This window comes from Emydura macquarii, unplaced genomic scaffold (assembly GCF_026122565.2).
Source record: "Emydura macquarii macquarii isolate MOO-44397 ecotype Brisbane River unplaced genomic scaffold, CSIRO-AGI_Emac_v2 contig_1146, whole genome shotgun sequence".
NCBI classification, from domain to species: domain Eukaryota; kingdom Metazoa; phylum Chordata; order Testudines; family Chelidae; genus Emydura; species Emydura macquarii.
The window spans coordinates 5,390,779-5,409,031 of NW_027131283.1; the positions used below are offsets into that span (position 1 = coordinate 5,390,779).

Below are 18,253 nucleotides of genomic sequence, written 5' to 3' on the forward strand. Positions count from 1 at the left end.
GAGGCACACCCTCACCATAGTGAGGGGTGGGCCGAAATGTGAGCCATCAGCTCCATCATTGTCCGGAACCTTTCCTCCAGAAGGAAAGCCCTGGCCTTGGCAGAGTCCAGCATTACTTTGATAAACTCTATTGTTTGTACCGGGACTAATGTTGATTTTTGTTCGTTTATTAGGAGGGCTAGTGCTTGGCAAACATTCCTGGTGGTTGTGATGTTGGCCTGGACTTGAGACCTTGACGTGCCCCTGATAAGCCAATTGTCCAGGTACGGGAACACCTGCACTCCCTTCTTTCAGAGGTAGGCCGCCACCACCGACATGCATTTGGTGAAGACCCTTGGTGCAGCTGTGAGACCAAAGGAGAGCACCGCAAATTGGTAATGGTGGTCCCCTACCATAAACCGTAGGAACCTCCTGTGACTGGGGAATATGGAAATGTGAAAATAGGCATCCTTTCAATCGAGGGAGGCATACTAGTCACCAGGATCCAGGGAAGGAATTAATGGTGGCTAGGGAAACCATATGAAACTTAAGCTTTCTGAGGTACTTATTGAGGCGCCTTAACACCAGGATGGGCCTCAGGCCTCCCTTCACCTTTGGAATCAGGAAATATTGGGAATAAAAATCTCAGTCCCGTAAGTCCTGGGGAACCTCTTCCATCGTATCCACCAGCAAGAGTGCTTGCACTCCCTGAGTGAGAAGTTGTTTGTGAGAGGGATCCCTGAAGAGGGACAGGGAAAGAGAGTGGGAAGGCAGGAGTGAGGCAAACTGGAGGGTGTAGCCAATAGTCACAGTACTGAGCACATATCTGTCCAATGTTACGGCGACCCAGGCTGGGAGAAAACAGGCTAAACGGGACGAGAACAAAAGGGAGGCTGGATCCATGGGTGGAACTGGTAGGTCGCCCTCGGGCACACCTTCAAAAGGTTTACTTTCCACTTGGGTTGCAGCAGCTGGAGCCCAGTTGAGGGGTAGCAGACGACAAGTGGCTCTGGTGCCTTTTGTAGCCTTCACTCTCTCTTTTATAGGTGTCCCTGCGGGAATTGTCCCCAAACCACTGCTGCTGCTGCTGGGACTTGAGTACCTCCTGGATGAGGATGGGGTATATAGGCCAAGGGACCACAGTGTCGCACTTAAGTCCTTCATGCCATGCAGCCTGGAATCCGTCTATTCGGTGAAGAGGGCCTTGCCATCAAAGGGGAGGTCCTGGATCGATTTTTGGACCTCTGACAGAAGGCCCGAGGACTGCAGCCATGAAGCCTGTTTCATCTATACCGCCGAAGCCATGGTTTTGGTTGCAGAGTCTGCTCCATGGAGGCAGTTTGCAAAGATGCCCTGGCCCCCATTCTCCCTTCCTCCAGGATGGCTTCAAACTCTTGCTTTGGGAGGGGAGGAGGGGAAAGCAGTGAGTCTGCAAACATTTCTAATGACTGCCAGATATTAAAATGATATCTGCCTAGCAGCACCTGCTCGTTTGCCACTCTTAGTTGTAGGTTTGTGGTGGAATAAATTTTTCAACCAAACAAGTCCAGTCTCTTCGCTTCTTTATTTTTGGGGGTTGAACTCACTTTACCTTGTCTGTCCCTCTCATTGGCAGTGGTGACTACCAGTGATCCCGGTGAGGGGTGGCTGTAAAGGTATTCAAACCCCTTTGCTGTTACATAGTATTTCCTCTTTGCCCTCTTGGACATGGGCGGCAAAGAGGCTGATGTCTGCCATAGTGCTTTTGCTAGTTTCACCATCCTATCATGTACCAGGAGGGCCACCCCACTGGGAGCTGCTGACACCAGGATCCCAAAGAGCTCGTCCACTAGTTCATCCAGCTCCTCTATTTTATGGCCCAGGTTGGACGCAACCTTTTTTAGGGTTGGTGGGACCTGAAGTCATCCAAAGGCACCGCTGAAGAAGGTCCCGCCACTGCCTCATCCGGTGATGACAAGGAAGAGGTCAGTAGCTGAGGTGGGGGAGGGGCTGCTTTGGATGCGGGGGATCCTCCCCAGACTTGAGGCCTGTGAACCTTCATGGTCCGATTCTGAGTTCAGGTGCAGTGCCGAGCTCTGAGGGATAGAAGACTTCAGTACCCATGTACATCTCATGGACCCAGTCTGTGGGATCCCAGATGGAAACCCCCACCAGTAGGGCCATGATCCTGGCCATTGTCCTTGCAGCCACGCCCCCATTGGTGGTACCATTGGGAAGCTGGGTATTGGAGTCGGGGTCTGTTTCACCTGAATTACCTCCTCACTTTCTGACGATGAGGCACTGCTGTCCGATGGCCAAGGCCAGTGTCAACTCCGAATATCTCCCTGTGCCGTGGTGATGTTCAGGCATCCGAGAGCGGTACGGATAGCCCAAGTGATGGGCGTGGCAGGACATGCTCTTGTCCTTAGGTTTCCTATAAGGAGTAGGAGAGGGAGGTTAAGGCATCAGGGAGACGTGCCACGAGTCCGGTGTCACTGTAAAGCCTTGTAGTGATGCTCTGCTGCCCAGTGCCGATCTTCCAGCGACCAGCAGCAGGAGGCCGGTCAGCCACTGTCTTGACCTGGATAGCAAGTTAACCCCGGAGACCTTCTGTGTACCGGTGAATGGTGCCTAGGGGACAGGGACTGCCAAGCAGATCTGTTAGCCAGCCTGTCCTCCGATAGACTCCCCGCCAGTGCCACATCTCAGTGCCACATCTCAGTGTGGCGGCCTGCTGTTCCTTGGCGTCAGCAGCACAGGCATTGCCAGGAAGTCCTTCATAGCCTGGGGTTGATGGTACCACCAGGTGGCAAGGCCCTCTACCACTAGCTGGGGTCGGTGCGGGGGCCCTGTGCCACCAGGGTCGAAGCTTGCAATGGCGAGGGACCACTTGGAGGTGGAGAGGGTTGGCAGCCCAATGTGCGTCTCGCCTGGTCCCCCTTAGTCTTATACGTTGGTGAGCGACCTCGCTCAGCAAGTATCTTCTTGAACCTCTTTTTCACTACCACGGATGGTGATTGATGCTGAGAGGACAAAGAGGGTGCTGGAGGGGCACTGAGTGCCAAGGTCACCTTGCTCAGTGCCGAGTCCGACCTGCCGGGATCTGACATCAGTCTAAGTGCTGACTCTATCAAGATGGCTTTAAGACTGAAATCCTGGTCTGTCTTAGTCCGTGGGCAAAAACTTTTGCAGATTTTGCACCTCTGACGGATGTGGGCTTCCCCCAGACCCTTTAGGCAACTTTGATGCAGATAGCTATTCAGCATAAGCTTCTTACATGAAGCGCAGAGTTTAAATCCCAGGAAACGGGGCATGCCCCGACCCTGGGACTCTCAACTACAAAACTATAATTAACTACTGAAAAATGATTAACTGTATACACTAGAACAATAGGGAAAAAACAATAGCTTCTGCAAGAATTTGCGAGGGGAAGAAACATGCCAGCACCATCACTGGAGGCAAGAAGGAACTGAGAGGGGGAGCTGGCAGTGCATATATCGGGGCACATGTGCGCGCCGCTGCAGGGGGCACTAGAGGCAGCTTGTACATGTACCACTAAGGGAAAAAGTGTTCTGGCACCAGTGCAAGCGGCATACACACACACCTAAACTGGGAATGGACATGAACAAGCACCCGAATAAGAAGAGATAATATCTGCTAAAGTGAGCATCCTGAACTTGAATGTTCTTATATACCTGTTGAGGTTTCTGAGATCCAAAATGGGCCTCAGACCATCGCTCTTACTGGGAATTAGAAAATAGAGGGAGTAAAATCCTTCACCTTTGTGATCCTATGGAACGTCCTCTATAGCTCCCTTCACCGCCACCTTTGATTTAACTTGCATTAAGGCATCACATCAGGGATTCGTTCCTCGTATAAGGCCAAGGAGGTCCCAGTCTCAGGTCTGTGATAGAAGGCGGTGCTTAAGCCAGAGCAGTGAAGAATCTTGGGTCCTGTGTAAGAGGACCTCAGCTGGTCTCATCAGCCTCAATGGGCCCCTAAAAGTGTCAAGCTATAGGCACTGAGAAACCAGATGAGCCTGGATATTCAAGTGCCTCTCCCTTCTGGTACAGCAAGACACACAGTGGGTTATCAGGTAGTCTTTCCCAAACACAGAAGGCACTAGAGGTGATCTTAAGTCTGTGGTGTGACCACGGAGAAGGCAGTGAACCTCTTGAAATCCTGATAGGGCTCCAGGCCAGACACAGGTCTCAAAAGGGTCAAGACTGAGGACAAAAAGGTGAGTTCTGTTCTCTCTTTGCAGCGGTGAAGAAACTGGGACAGTTGTAGGGGGAGGTGGGATCTGCATTCCCTTATACAGGGTAGGGTGATGACCTCACCACTACACAAGATCTCTAACAGACAAACACTCCAATACACATTGCATTTCAAGGCAATTCTTCTGATCTGTGAACACACAGAGGCCTGAAAAAGAACAGTGCATTCCATGTCTGTAGTTCACTTCAGTGCACTTTAGCAAGCTGCCAGACCAAAGTTTCCTATAATTCAACAGAGGAGCTCCACAATGTTCCCCGGCCCAGTCTGAAGTCCTGAAACTGGACTACTTATTATGCTTCTGCTTCTCCTCACCTTTTGGGCTGAGGTGGGGATAAAGTCAAGCTCTCATTATTTAACACAGGAAATGAAGAGGAAGATTGCTGGCAACCTCACGAGGAAATGGGGGCTTATAAGGCGGCAGGTTGAGCAGGCCTTTAGCAAGTCTCTTTGCTTCCCTCCTTTTGTCCTCACTGTGACTAGTAAGAGAACTGTTACTTCCAGTGTGCTTCCTGCAGTATTCATCCTAGCCCTAGCATGTACAGATGGCCCCTACTGGGCAGAGGATGTCCTTGGCAAATTGTGGGGGATTGAAGATGGAGGCACCACTGGCCATAGGCACTGTCACAGTACCCACACTGGCCCTGCTCCTACGACTTGCTAAACTGCATATCTCATTACACAGAAATGGGTCTCTCCCAGATAGTGCAGATCAGTTCAGCTGTCTTGTATATAAAAAATAAATAGGTGCCCCATATTTATATTTAGGTCATTTGACCCACACACTGACTAATTTAGAGATTGGAAGAGGAAGACAAATAAGTAATGGCCTCATCTAAATCTACTACTCAGTGACATTCTATTTTAAATAAGATTATACAGGCTGCTTATTTACACTTTATTTTACTCAAGAACATGGAGAATGAAAAAGTTATGAAAAATAAACCTCATTCCAAAATATAAAGTGCAATAGATATCCTTCTCTGCATTAAATGGGTAAAGCACATTCTACTATATATCCCCTTTCTTCTCTTCCCAAATTATATTTTCAACATACTATCAAATATGTCAGTCTGATAGTTAAAGGGTATCATGTGTGGACAGAGATTTAAAGAGAACACAGAAATGGATTACAAAAACAAACAAGGAAAAGAAAGACTGGGTTTGTATAATCTCTGGAACAATTTAATTCATGGTAGGACTTCAGGAAATAAATTAATCAATCACTACTAACTGCTCAAAGATCAAGTGAGCCATATCCAATAGCTAAAAGCCTACAACATAATGTCCACAGCATTTAAGTATCAGCCAATGATGAGGCTCTTTACACTGCCAGAAATAATATTTCCAGCATTTTTAATGTACACAGTAAACCTGTCGGAACATACAGATGAAGTAATTACATAATATGGACAAAAAGGCTGTATAATTTACTGCAGAGCTGAAAATAATCTGAAAGAATATATTTCCAAAAAGTATTCTCCATAGCCTGAAAAGTATTAAAAATATATATTAAAAAAGGGAATAAGATGAAAGAAAGATTATTTTAATCATCGAGCAGTGAATTCTGCCTTCGATATGCACCTCTAACTTACACACACAAACCAGCATCACGATAGAATAGTGACTGTGTCCTTACCAAGATCTGACAGAAAACTACACTGATGGACAATGATGTCCCTTGGTTCCTATTCAGGAAACTAGTCTTTGTAAAATATCATTCCTAATACATAAAGGAATTGCAAATGTGTTTTAGACCTTGAATTTATAAGCATTTTGTCCTTTTTATTTTATCTATTTAACTGAGAAAAATAGAGATTGGGCACAAGTTCCATATACAATGTGTCCTTGGAGAGCCACAAAGTGTTACACAAGCTCACAAAAACTACAGAGGACACAAACCTACTTCCATTTAAAACCAATAGCAAAAACTACATTGATTTCAATGGGAGTAGTATTTGGCCCATGTATAATACAAGATAAACAGTGCCTCAGCGTTATTACTAGAATGCATTATTGCTCCCATATTTCACCTTGCTACAGATTTGAAGTGTCACAGAAGATTTAAACTTAACACACTTCCACTGTTATCACTTTTGCAGCCAGTAATGAACCCTAATGTTCTGTGTTGGAACAGTCAAAGGTCTTTCATCTTCTGAGGGTCTAACTAACTCTAGATATTATAATGGTTATGCCTCTCTCTTACACTTAAATTATTGGACTAAATCTTCAACTGTCTTAAATTTTCATAGCTTTACTGATATCCACAGAGCTACACCAGTTGGCCCATTATTAATTCAGTGTTTTAGCTGTTGCTTGATCACTGTTTCCAAATGCTTCCAGTCACCTGTCTAATGACAGCTTTAAACGCTGAAAATTGCTCTCCAGTCTCAATACAACCACCCATTCAAGACTATATAGACTGTTTTCTCTCTCCCTCGTCTTTAGCATTTCTAAGATAACCTTTTTTGTAATCATCTACAAACCAAATTACCGTGCCTCGTATACAACAATTCATTAGAATTATGGAATCACACCGCATCATTTGCATATAAATATAAAAAAAGTTGCACAGCGTAAGTGGACATTATTTGCAAAAAACAAACAAGACTGGGACTGACCAGCTAAGCTGACAGCACAGCTTTTCTGTAACAATGGTTTTTTTTGTTTTTTCTTCAGACTTGTCGAGACCAGTGTTTCTCCACCTTTTTGTGCTGACGAACCCCTTTGGACTTAAGAAAAAATCATGGTCCCCCCTTTCCCCTAGAAAAAAATTGTGACCCCTACCATAAGCTTGGGGCTGAAACATGTAAGTTAGCTTCACTGGGCCCCATATGGGCTCTGTTTCAAACCTCCTAATACCAGCCCTGTTAGTGAACCATCTTAAACCCTTCCCACAACCTCAAGATTGAGAAACACTGGTCTATACTAAGAGAGTGCAACAATCTGGGGTATAAATCTACAGTGCATTGTCTGTACAAACTCTGCTTCCACGCACTCAATGTTCCTAGTGTGCACTGACACACTTCCATTCCAAAGCAGAACAGATCAGAGCATACGAGGGAACTTTTAATGTGTGGTAGCAGGACTTACACAGACAGTTAATGAGCAGCATGCTAGTTCACTGTACATTTACACCCCAATTTGCTATGTACTATTTGCCTAGACAAGCCCATAGAACTGTCATTCCCTCCTCTTTCCATACACATTTTTCTTCTCTTTCCTTTGTTTGTAAAACTCTCCTAGAAGTTGAAAGCTACAAGTTCTCTCTTTCTTTCTTTTTTTTTCCTTCTATTTCACGGATTTTTAAATCACTATTTCTAAGTAGATCAGGTCATAAACACACCTCTGTGGATTTGCATGCTTTTTGGTCTATCATCATCAGAGCTGGTCACAAATTAAATTAAATTTCAAAGACGGCAAAGAAAACATTTTGGGGGGAAGGGAAGATTCCATCAAAGTTCAAATAAAATTTCAATAAACATTTGTCAAAATTCAAAATTTTTCAACCAGTTCTAATATCACTTATGATTTCAGCACAGCTCCAGGAATAGCTAACTACCAGACGGTCAGGAGAGAGCATGGGGCACTATTCTCATAAAAATCCTTTTATTACGGAAGTGCCCAGAAACCTCATCAGGACTGTGGCTCTGTTATGCTAGGAGCTGTACAAACAGAGGTAGGTAGACATTCCCCGCCCTGGACAATTTACAATGAAGATGAAGAGCAACATACAAAGGGTTGGGGCAAGGGAGAAAGTAACTTTGTATACATATACACACACACACACACACACCCCTGGTATTTGAAGAGGGGATAAAGTTTTGTAATTACATAAATAAATATTGACTTCCCCCAAATGGCCTTCAAACCAGCCATTAAGATGATATGGAAGCCACTTATGTTAGCATGTTTTGCTATAAATAGTTGCACCATACCTGGAATAAATCCCGCTGACCATGTCATGCTGGAAAGAAAGCTCTGCTGTGTTGCTGGGACCAGCTGCTTTGGAAATAAGCAATACGACCAAACCTCGCATCTGTAGGTTATTCCGGCTATCATACACAAGCCCTCTGCCAAAAGAAGGAGGGGGAGGGAGGGAAGGAGGGAAAAAGATCAGGATTTTTTCATAAACCATTTTATCTGATCACACAAAATCCAAGTAGAAAAAAGCCTCCAGAGTGACATCATTTCAGATAATGTCTCTACTATTCAACCAAGATCTTTTGTCACCTTTAGTCCATAATTTATGGTGAAATGTTACTACCACAAATAAACACAATATTTTTCAATCTGGAATTCCCACTTCTATTTCCTAGAAGCAGAGTATGCCCAGCACTTGTCAAGTTGTCACCAGGAATATTTTTAGATAATCAAATGTTATACAGTACAACAGTAATGGGATGAAACATTTTTACAAAGTTTAAAAAAACAAAAGCATCCATAGAGATTTAAAGTGAGTGCAACCCAAGTCTAAAATATACTGAAAAATATTTTTTTTTACATCAGGCCAGTTATATCAGAACATACAAGATTAACTGCCTTTTAGGAACAAACTTTGTAAAACCACTGAGAACAATAGTCAAGAAATTTTCCATAAAAGTGAGTTAAATTCACTGGAGAAAGATTAACAAGATTAAGTTTGAACAAACAAAAGAAGTGCTCTAAATGCTCTCTTTAATTTCAGTTCCTTCTCACTGTTTCTACCATGAACAATTTTTAATGATCTCTCAGAATGTGGCAGCTCAAAAATTTGTCTGCTTAAAAACAAGCTTTGCTCTCCTCCTGGATCCCAAAATTTCTGCAATCTCTGCCTCCTAGCCTTACTCTCCAGCATTCCCAAGAAGGCTAAAAGTTTAGAGTGAAACGATTTTATATACATAAGTGTTATGCAGTAATCTACTTTTCAACAAATTTTGTAAAATGAGCCATATAAAAATTAAGGCTATGAGATAGTATCAGTGTGGCATGTTACTAGACAGGTTGTATCCTGCTATACTTTCTCCTCCCCCCTCCCCATTTGATCTCTGAAAGAAATTAGATCATAACTGTCTTTATAACAACAATGCTCCCAGGAAAATATATGGTCTCTTTTAGCTAGGTGATATTTAAGTGTAAAAAAATCTCTAATATATACCACTTTAGTCATATAATATTTCATAATTGCATATTACACAGCATTTCCACCATTTTACAATCCAAAACAAACCAGATTATCTTTAGGAAATTGACAGATCTATAAATACAAAAATTCACCATTTGAACATTAGATTCAGTGACAGACAGAATGATGTTCCTACTGAAGGCTGCCACTGCCTCCTTGACTCATTCCATTATGTCTCGATACTAGGTACTGCTTCTGCACTTGTTTACATTTACAAAATGCTTTACAAACATTAACTGAAGTTGCAGTACATGCAATCCACAAATATTGACTGTTCTGATCATGCAAAACCCTGCCATGATAGGATGAGTTAAAACAGAGTAGAAGAGTGATGGAACTCACTCAACAGCTTTTCAAGTATGTTATAACCACATTATAGTAAAAAATTAGTCTGTTGGAGGGGAAGAAGAAGAGAAAGACTGAACAGATTATAATTTTGCAAATCAAGAAGAGTCAGTCACCATGCTGCTTGTACATGGGGTAGGAATAAAGCAGGATGGAAGAGTCTGGAGAATAAGAGTGAGCTGAATAAAGATGAAGGAGACCAAGTTTGGCTCTTCAACAGTTGCCTCTATATTTACACTTGTGGGGTGTGCCTCCCCCTGCATTCCACCGACCTACTGGAAAGTGGCGCCCTTTGGAGCAGCATGAACAACCTCTCACAGCACTGAATGGTTGAAGATCCAAAGAACTCTGAGGAAAGGGGAAGGTGGGCATGAAGTACAACTAAGCAAAGGCAATGTTTGCAAAGAACTTCAGTTCTTGTGCCAAGTAACCATTTCTTCAAGTAAACTCACATTTTTGGGAGTCTTGCAAAGATCACAACCCCCAGGAAGGTGAGCTGAAGCATTCTAAACAAACAAGAATGCAGATCCACCCTCCCAAAATGAGCATCAGATGCACCTGTTAAGAGAACAATATTTTGTAAATATGTGTACAGAATTCCAGTTAGTAGTCCTGCAGATTTCTAGGATAGAAATACTGATGCCATCTTAGGGCTTGTCTACACTCATGCTTATGCTGGCAAAATTTTTGTCACTCAGGTCTGTGGAAAAAAACATCCCGCTGAGCAACATAAATTTTCTTGGCATAAGCGCTTGTGTAGCCACGTTATGTCAGCAGGAGAACTCGCCTCATAATAAAACCACCTAAACATAATAAAACCACCTAACTGAGGGGCGGTAGCTATGTCCAACCGACATAGCATTGCCTACACTCGCACTTATGCCAGCAAAACTTATGTCACTCAGTGGGGTGTTTTTTGCACACCCCTGAGTGACAAAAGTTTTGCCAGCATAAGAGCAAATGTAGAAAAGCCCTAAGATTGGTAGAGAGATCTCTAAGAACTGATGTTCTGACATCCTATCTAACATCTCATTTGCCAAACTGTTTCCACTATACAGCTGCATTCGCTTTATGCGCCCCATTGAGAGAAAAACAGCTGGTGCCCAAAATACATGTTGAGGTCATAGGTAGGTCAACCCCAGTATCCTTCCCTCCTCTGCAAGATGATCATATTTTCAAAGTGAAAAATTGGGACACTTCTGTTGGAGGTATTTCAAGAAAGTGTTTTGATGAGTGATAAAGTTAAAAGAAAAAGTGATGCTCTCTTTCCATTCTCCCAATCCCACTTCCTTTCAGAATGAAAACTGAGATACTTGACGTAAGATGCAATGCAAAGAAAAACACTGACCTCTTATTCTCTCCTAGTTCCAACCTCTCATCTCCAATATAACTTGCACCTTATCTACCACTATTGTCTCTAATTCCCCACAATTCACCCAAATTCTCATTCACAAACTAACTATTTCTCCCAGCACTTAATACTGCCAACCCAATCCATCCCTACTTTATGCTCCTGGTTCAAAGATCTTCTCCACAAACCTCACCTCCTACCCCCGCCCAGAAAAACGTCTCTTCCACTGCTCTCCCCAGGCGACGCACACTTGGAATGACTGGAGTGAAGAACCACTCTCCTTCTAATCTAATCTGCTCAGAACCACCCCCTCAGTTGTGAAACCTTGGACTGTGGGGGCTGGGAGTATGGATCATGTGCAGGGACCTGTATACTTTGAAGGTGGATGATCTAATTAGTCTCGCAGAACTCTGTTTCCTACGGATTGTCTCCTCCCTCTGCTGCCTGTAGCCCATGTGCACCAACTCATCCCACCAGGATGTTCCCCTCCAAGGCCACATCAGCCAAATTAGTGTTTTAATAATAAATACTAATAATAACAACAACAACAATAAACATGGCTGAACGCTGTGGCATTACTAGTGGGGCTTAACCCAACTGGGTCCTAATAAACTAGGCAGCCCCTGTCCAAAGGCTACATGAAGTCTTACTGAATTCTTCAATGTCCTATCGAAATAAAAATTCAAAACTTTCTTGACTTGTGGCATATGGAGTCTACTTTCCTTCAGATAAGAAGGCATATTTGGGAGATTATTGGTCTGATTCAGGAGAATTCATACACCAATTTCAGTATAAATTTGGGATGCAGGCACAAGACAAATTTATCTCAGTTAATAAACTAAAGAAAAATTGATCATTAAAGTCCACAGTTCACACACTTCTCTTGGTAGCTAGTGTTTGAGAAAGAAATAATCATACCAGATAGAAACCAGTGATTCACATGTTTTTTGTGAACAGAGCTTGAAAACAAAACAAAATTAAAAACAAAACTTTGTCTGTGCTTATGAAGAAAATTTTCCAGAAGAGTGCACTCAACTTTTGCAGAATTTGACAACAAAAAAAAGAGTACAAATTTTGTTTTCAAGTTTTAAAATAGTTGCAGATTAGAACTGAGTTTTGATATTTAGAGATCAAAAATTTACAGATCTTAGGGGCCAAATGGACAACAATATTTAGAGCTGATGCTAAAAATTTAGCCTGTAGCAGCCACTGGCTGCCAAAATTTAATTTGGTGCTATGCAATTAAAAACCACTTATCTCTCTTAAATTGGGTGTTAAAATGGAAATGGCAATTAGTGCAGTGGCAGGTCTAAGTACAAGCTAACTTTTAATCAACAGATTTGAGTGTTGCTTGGAAACTATGAGAGCATAGAATAACATCAGGATTTCAGCAAAAAATAATCAGCCTGGGCTTTAGTATTCTAGCATAGGATAATGCACAAGGTCAGATCATGAACTACTTCACCACTGCAAAAATAAGAGTACATCTGCTAGAATAATTTCCACAATCTCTTAATTAGGAAGCTTTGTGATCCAGTGGTTAAAGGAAAAAAATGGAAATAGGAAGAGTTCTGAGTCCGACTGTGGATATTAGCTTACCATGATACATTGCTAGCATACTAGCTCTCACTCATCGGCCTTGGACACCTCAATTTTAAAATTGGGTAAAAACCAGCAAGACATCCGTGAAAACCAGATGCTATAACCAAGATGAGTTTGCTTGGACTAAAAAGTAATCCACACATATTCTAATGTTCCTTCACATATTCCTTTTTTTATACTACCTTATTTATGGCTAGAAATCAAGAAACTAGGTAAGCTGTTGGTAGTGTTGAGCATCCTCTGGATTTGAAAATAAGTTGTGCTGAAATAGAGACAAGTCCCCTTTTCCTCTCCCCATACAAATGAAGAGCGTGGTAGGAAGAGGGACATGGTTTTTGTACATTTCAACATCCAGAAAGGAAAGATGTTCTAGGACATATACACTGTAGGTTGCTTAATTTCCTGTTTTTTTGCCATCTGGACACTAGTGCTTCCAAGCAAGTTTGCATGAAAGACCGCATATGGATTATTTTAGGAATCATGAACCAAGGATGGAAGGTTAACACAACTTTGTTCACTAGAATACATTTTGTGTTGTTGTAGCATAAGATTTCCTCTTATACTAATGAAGGATTTTAAAGGGAAAAAGTTGTCTTCAGCACTCAGTGAATTTACAGTTTTTTTCTCTTTATTCTCACTACCCAAATGAATAAATAAAAATCTGCTTACAATATTCCAAAATTTAAATGGAAAGTCACACTGTTTTCCTCATGCCAAGAAATTACTGATAATATAAATAATTAACATTTTGTAGACTTACAAAGTTTGAGCCACATGTAAACTCTACAATAATCCAGCAAAAATTTGAAAAATATGTATTAGTATATTACAGCATACACATCCTGTATACAGTATACAGGATGGTGTGTGGTGGTATAAACAGTTTTCTGGCTTGGGTTTAAGTTTGACACATTACTCATGCATGGTTAAGCACAAAAGTGATGCAGGTTATCCAACTAAGTGCAATAAAATCTTCATACTTCCTCACATCATTCATGCATTTCCTTTATGACATGTACTAGAGAAAAGTGGCTCTCAAAAAAAAGTTACTGGTATTATTTCTTCCTACTCCTTTGACCATAAAACTAGGTTATGTAAGTTATCATATACAGAAAAATTAGTACTAATAATGTTAAACATCAAAAAATAATCTGAAGAAAAGTTTGTATACATCAAGGTAATACAATTTGAAAATCAAGTATCTCATGATCTGCCAGGGCTAGAAACAAACTGTATTATATTATACCATTAAAAAGCAAGGGACCCAGCTCTCGCATGGGACATAGACCTTCTGGGCCACAAGGTACAAGCACTTAAATCAATTACTGGTTCAGGAATGGATATGGCAAGAATAGAACCAGTGCAGTTTTAAATTTCAGCTTGTACCTGATCTGTATTAGGGGAGGGAAAGGAATGAAAAATAGCCTATTATTACAATTAATAAAAAAATCCAACTGTTTGAAGGTTCAGAGGTTTAGCATGTTGTTAGTAAAAACATACTGCTGGCAGAGTGCAGGGGAAGGAACTCAAAGGTGTAAAAAAGGAAGAACTGTACGGATATCATGGCCACCATAATTATATAAGTAAAATACAATTTTAGCCAGGACATCTTATACATACATATAGAATTATGGGCCAAATGGTATTCGAAGTCTAATTCCATTTACAGATGACAAATTATGTTGCTGACATGTATCATATCCATACTAAAGCAAATTGCATTAGACAAACAAAAAAAGCCTAAGGTGACCATCCTTTAGAAACTAGAAACTACAGCATCTATTTGACATGGCTTCAGGGGTCACATTCACACACTACCTGATTTAAATTCCCAAGAGATATTCTGCCCAAGTAACAGCTACACAGAAGTCTTCCAGATGGTGCAATTAGTTTTGATGGGTATGTGGCAGAAGACAGGTTCCTCTGGGGGAAAAAAGTGAACTGAAAGAAACCCAAGTGAAATTGGGCACATATGCAAGTAGTGTCAAGCTTGGAATATTTTGGAAACTCTCTGCAAAACAACATCACAAGCGTGAGCATAGAGTAGCCAAGAAGAGACATTAGTGAATTTTGCTTGCTGTAAGTTATAGATTGGGCCTATTGGAATTATACACTACATCTTCAGGGGAAAATAAAAAAAGATAGATGAGGATGTCTCACTAACAATCTACAACAATCCAGCTTTTACAAAACATTAAAAAGCCTGGCAGAAAAGCATCTACGCTTAATTTTATGCATATGACAAAATAAGCCATTTGAAAACTGACAGATTCACAGGTTTAAATACAGAAGTTGGGGTTTTTTTTTTGTGAACAGTGTTGATGCACAGGGGAGAAGAGTCTAGCTCTGAAACATGTGTATTATGCTACCCAGACACAAGAGACTCACACCACCCACTCAAGCAGTGACACTGGCTAATAGCTAATGTGCTGCAAATTACACCTCCTACTACCACAGTCCATCTGTTGCAGAGAATAAATCAAGCAAACATGAGCATTCCACTTAATGCTTTGTGCATTTCTCAACTTGTAGTGCCCATTTCAACAGACTTTGCTTTCAAATGCAGTTTGGAGATTAATCTCGTATAATTTGCAATGGCTTAACTCCACTCGTAATTGACATGTTTTGTCAAAAAAACACTGCCTAATTGCAAGCAATAAATATTTAATGTTTTTAGCATCAGTCCTATTAGTTAATGAAGGTTGCTCAATAGAACAAAATTTGGAATATCTGCACTGGAGGTGATTGAGAGATGACAAAAAATAATTTTATTAGTCTCTTGCTTTCTACAGTATATCATAATGAGATTAAAATGGAGTATAGAAGAAATAATGGAAAATGTAATAAGCTGGTTCAACAAGCAAATGAGTGGACAAGGATGAAATATCATGATACTGACTAGATTATGGGAAGCCTAAAGAAAGTGTGTAAGCAACTGGGAAATTAACAAATCAGGGGAACAGCAGAAGTGTGAATACAGAAGATTTAAGGAGTAGCTAGAAAAATGTAATATAAGCAAAATCAAGAAAACTGACAAAGGTGCTAAATAAACTTAGGAAAAATATTCAGAAAACCACATAGCTGTGGTTCCCATAAAAGTATAGCTGGCCCACACTGCACATACATATTGTGTGATACTATAAATTACTATTTATTATTTATAATACTGTAGTACCTAAGAATCCTAGTTATGGACCAGGACCCCATTGGGCTAGGCACTGTACAAATACACAGCAAAAAAAATCCTTGCTCCAAAGAGCAAATGCTATTAATACTGGGAAAGACCCCATCCATATTGCTCAACCCAAGTTAAAGAGGTTACCAGGGTATACAATATACTTGTAACCATAATTGTATTTCAAAAAGTATTTTTAACATTAATTACAATTGCCATTTCTAAACCTAGAGTTAGAGGTTAGTTATTTGCCCAGCATGGTTATTTGTCATCACTAAAAATGTGAGAATCCTGCTATCTTTGAGGCTAGTTTCCAATCTGCTTTAATAGTGACTTGCTAGAAGTAACAAAACCAATATGCAACACAAAATATTTATATAAATTTGCTCACATGATCACATTTAAATAAAGCACAGTATGCTAAAAATGTAATGTAATGTACAGCCATTTATTTTCACCTGCTGACTACATATTTAACTAATACTTAGAACTTAGGTTAATAGATAATAAAGTTCTTCAAACACACCAAAAAGGCCTTGTCTATGTTGAGAATTAAATCCATGGCAGGTATGAAGCTAAAAAAAAAAAAAGAAGCTTAAGACATTTGGATTTCAAACACTGCCTAGATCAGTGATTCTCAACCTACGGCCCAATCAGAACACAGCTGCAGCCCTTGTGACATCCTTAAGGCCATACAGGTAGTATTGGATGCGGCCCACAATGGTAAATAGGTTGAGAATCGCTGGACTAAACACTTGGCCACTGAATCTCACCTGCTTCATTCTGGAAGAAAATGGGAGCACTGCTCCCTACACAATGGCTCAACAAAGCTAGAGCAATTTCACAACAAAAGTCTACAATTGGACACTAGTACATAGCTTGTCAGTCATCATGGGACAGCCTTACCTTTTCCTTTTCTCAGTTTTTTCTAGTTCAGCAAATCCAGACTCAAACTGGTTTCAGTACACAAAAGGAATAGAGAAAGTCTTCATAGTAGTTTTAAATTTTCCTTAACTATGTATCCACTATTCCAATCTACTTATTGATGCCCACCTCATCTATCATAGGTTTTCACTTATTGATTATAGTAAGGCAAATGGTAATGTAAAACCATAAACATGTATTGAATAACAATAAGGCACAAAGAACTTCCTTTAACTAATAGAAAAAAAAACACCTCGACAGTCAATTAGATGCCCTCCCACAAAATAAAAGATAGGCATATGAGAACAGAAGACTCAACACGTCACCCTTCTTTCACCACGGCGATGGTCAAGACAAACAGCAGGATAGGGTAGCAATGAACGGGAACTTCACGTCAGGGCAGGACTCAAATGACAGGTAAGGACAGCTTCTCTTCCCACAATGAAGACTAGGTACAAACGGCTCTTCTTCTTGGTAACACTGGATCCAGACCATGGTTACTGGATCGCAAACTACCCTAAGGCAGGCTATATGCAAGCATACAGCAGTTTGCTACAGAACTGGGCTCCTATTTATTGACAGCGGGGCAAACTACTAAAGGTAAGACTAGATATTTCCTGTGCATATTTGTGCACACAGCCCCACAAAGTCTGTACCCGACCCTTAAAGGTTTTGCACACAGCACTAAAAGGGGTGTTCTCAAGGCTGTTGCTAGGCAGGTTTGAAACTAGCTAAGTAACTAAGGTTCAACTAAGAGGATCTTTTACATTGAAAATAGTGATAACAGAAATGATCAAGCATGCAGGCTTACACCATGTGAAAAAGTACAAAGGACAAAGAGTACAGAGTAGCACCAGTCCCCTCACCCAACAACAGTCCCCACCAGCCCCAAAACAAGCAATTAAATGTACCCAAAGACCTCCTCATTGTTTCTTCCTGTGATCCAAGTCTCAAACTCCTTTGTGACTGCAAAGGACTGTGAAGAATTATGGGTTGTGTGTGATTGTTTTGGGTTGTGGATCCAAGATCAAGAATCACTAGTCTATATGGGGGCAATCTGAATGGCTTGTCATCCCAGGATAATAGGATAACCAGGAATTTCACGCACACCTAAAAGGCAGTTGAGTGCATGAAGACACTGCTTGGAGTTCATAGTGCTCATCCCCAGCTATGGAGCACAGGACGCACTAGCCAAACTGATACACAGGGATATGAAGATTGTGCTGTATACGCTTAAAAAAAACCTAAGTATTTTGAAGTCATCTCTCATATTAGGAGAGCCGAGATCTCAATCTTGAAATGAACTTTGTGAACTGCAAGACTGAATGCTGACAGGTCCAGTTTGAGTGAAAGCCTCCATTTTCGTTTGTCTACCACAAATACTCTTGAGCAGAAGTTTACTGTCTTCTGTTGGTACTGGGATAATTTCTCCAAATGTGTTTCTAATGTCCACTATTAC

At 41.1% G+C, this 18,253-nt stretch overlaps 1 protein-coding gene across 2 annotated transcripts in view; it reads right to left on the bottom strand.

The window, feature by feature from the left end:
* PDSS2 (decaprenyl diphosphate synthase subunit 2) overlaps nt 1–18,253 on the bottom strand; it is a 186,494-nt gene that overhangs the window by 114,618 nt on the left and 53,623 nt on the right. For both annotated transcript variants that reach the window (XM_067546760.1, XM_067546761.1), the window contains exon 2: nt 8,172–8,306. In XM_067546760.1, the coding sequence (XP_067402861.1) occupies nt 8,172–8,306 (135 nt within the window). The remainder of the gene's footprint in view (nt 1–8,171; nt 8,307–18,253) is intronic.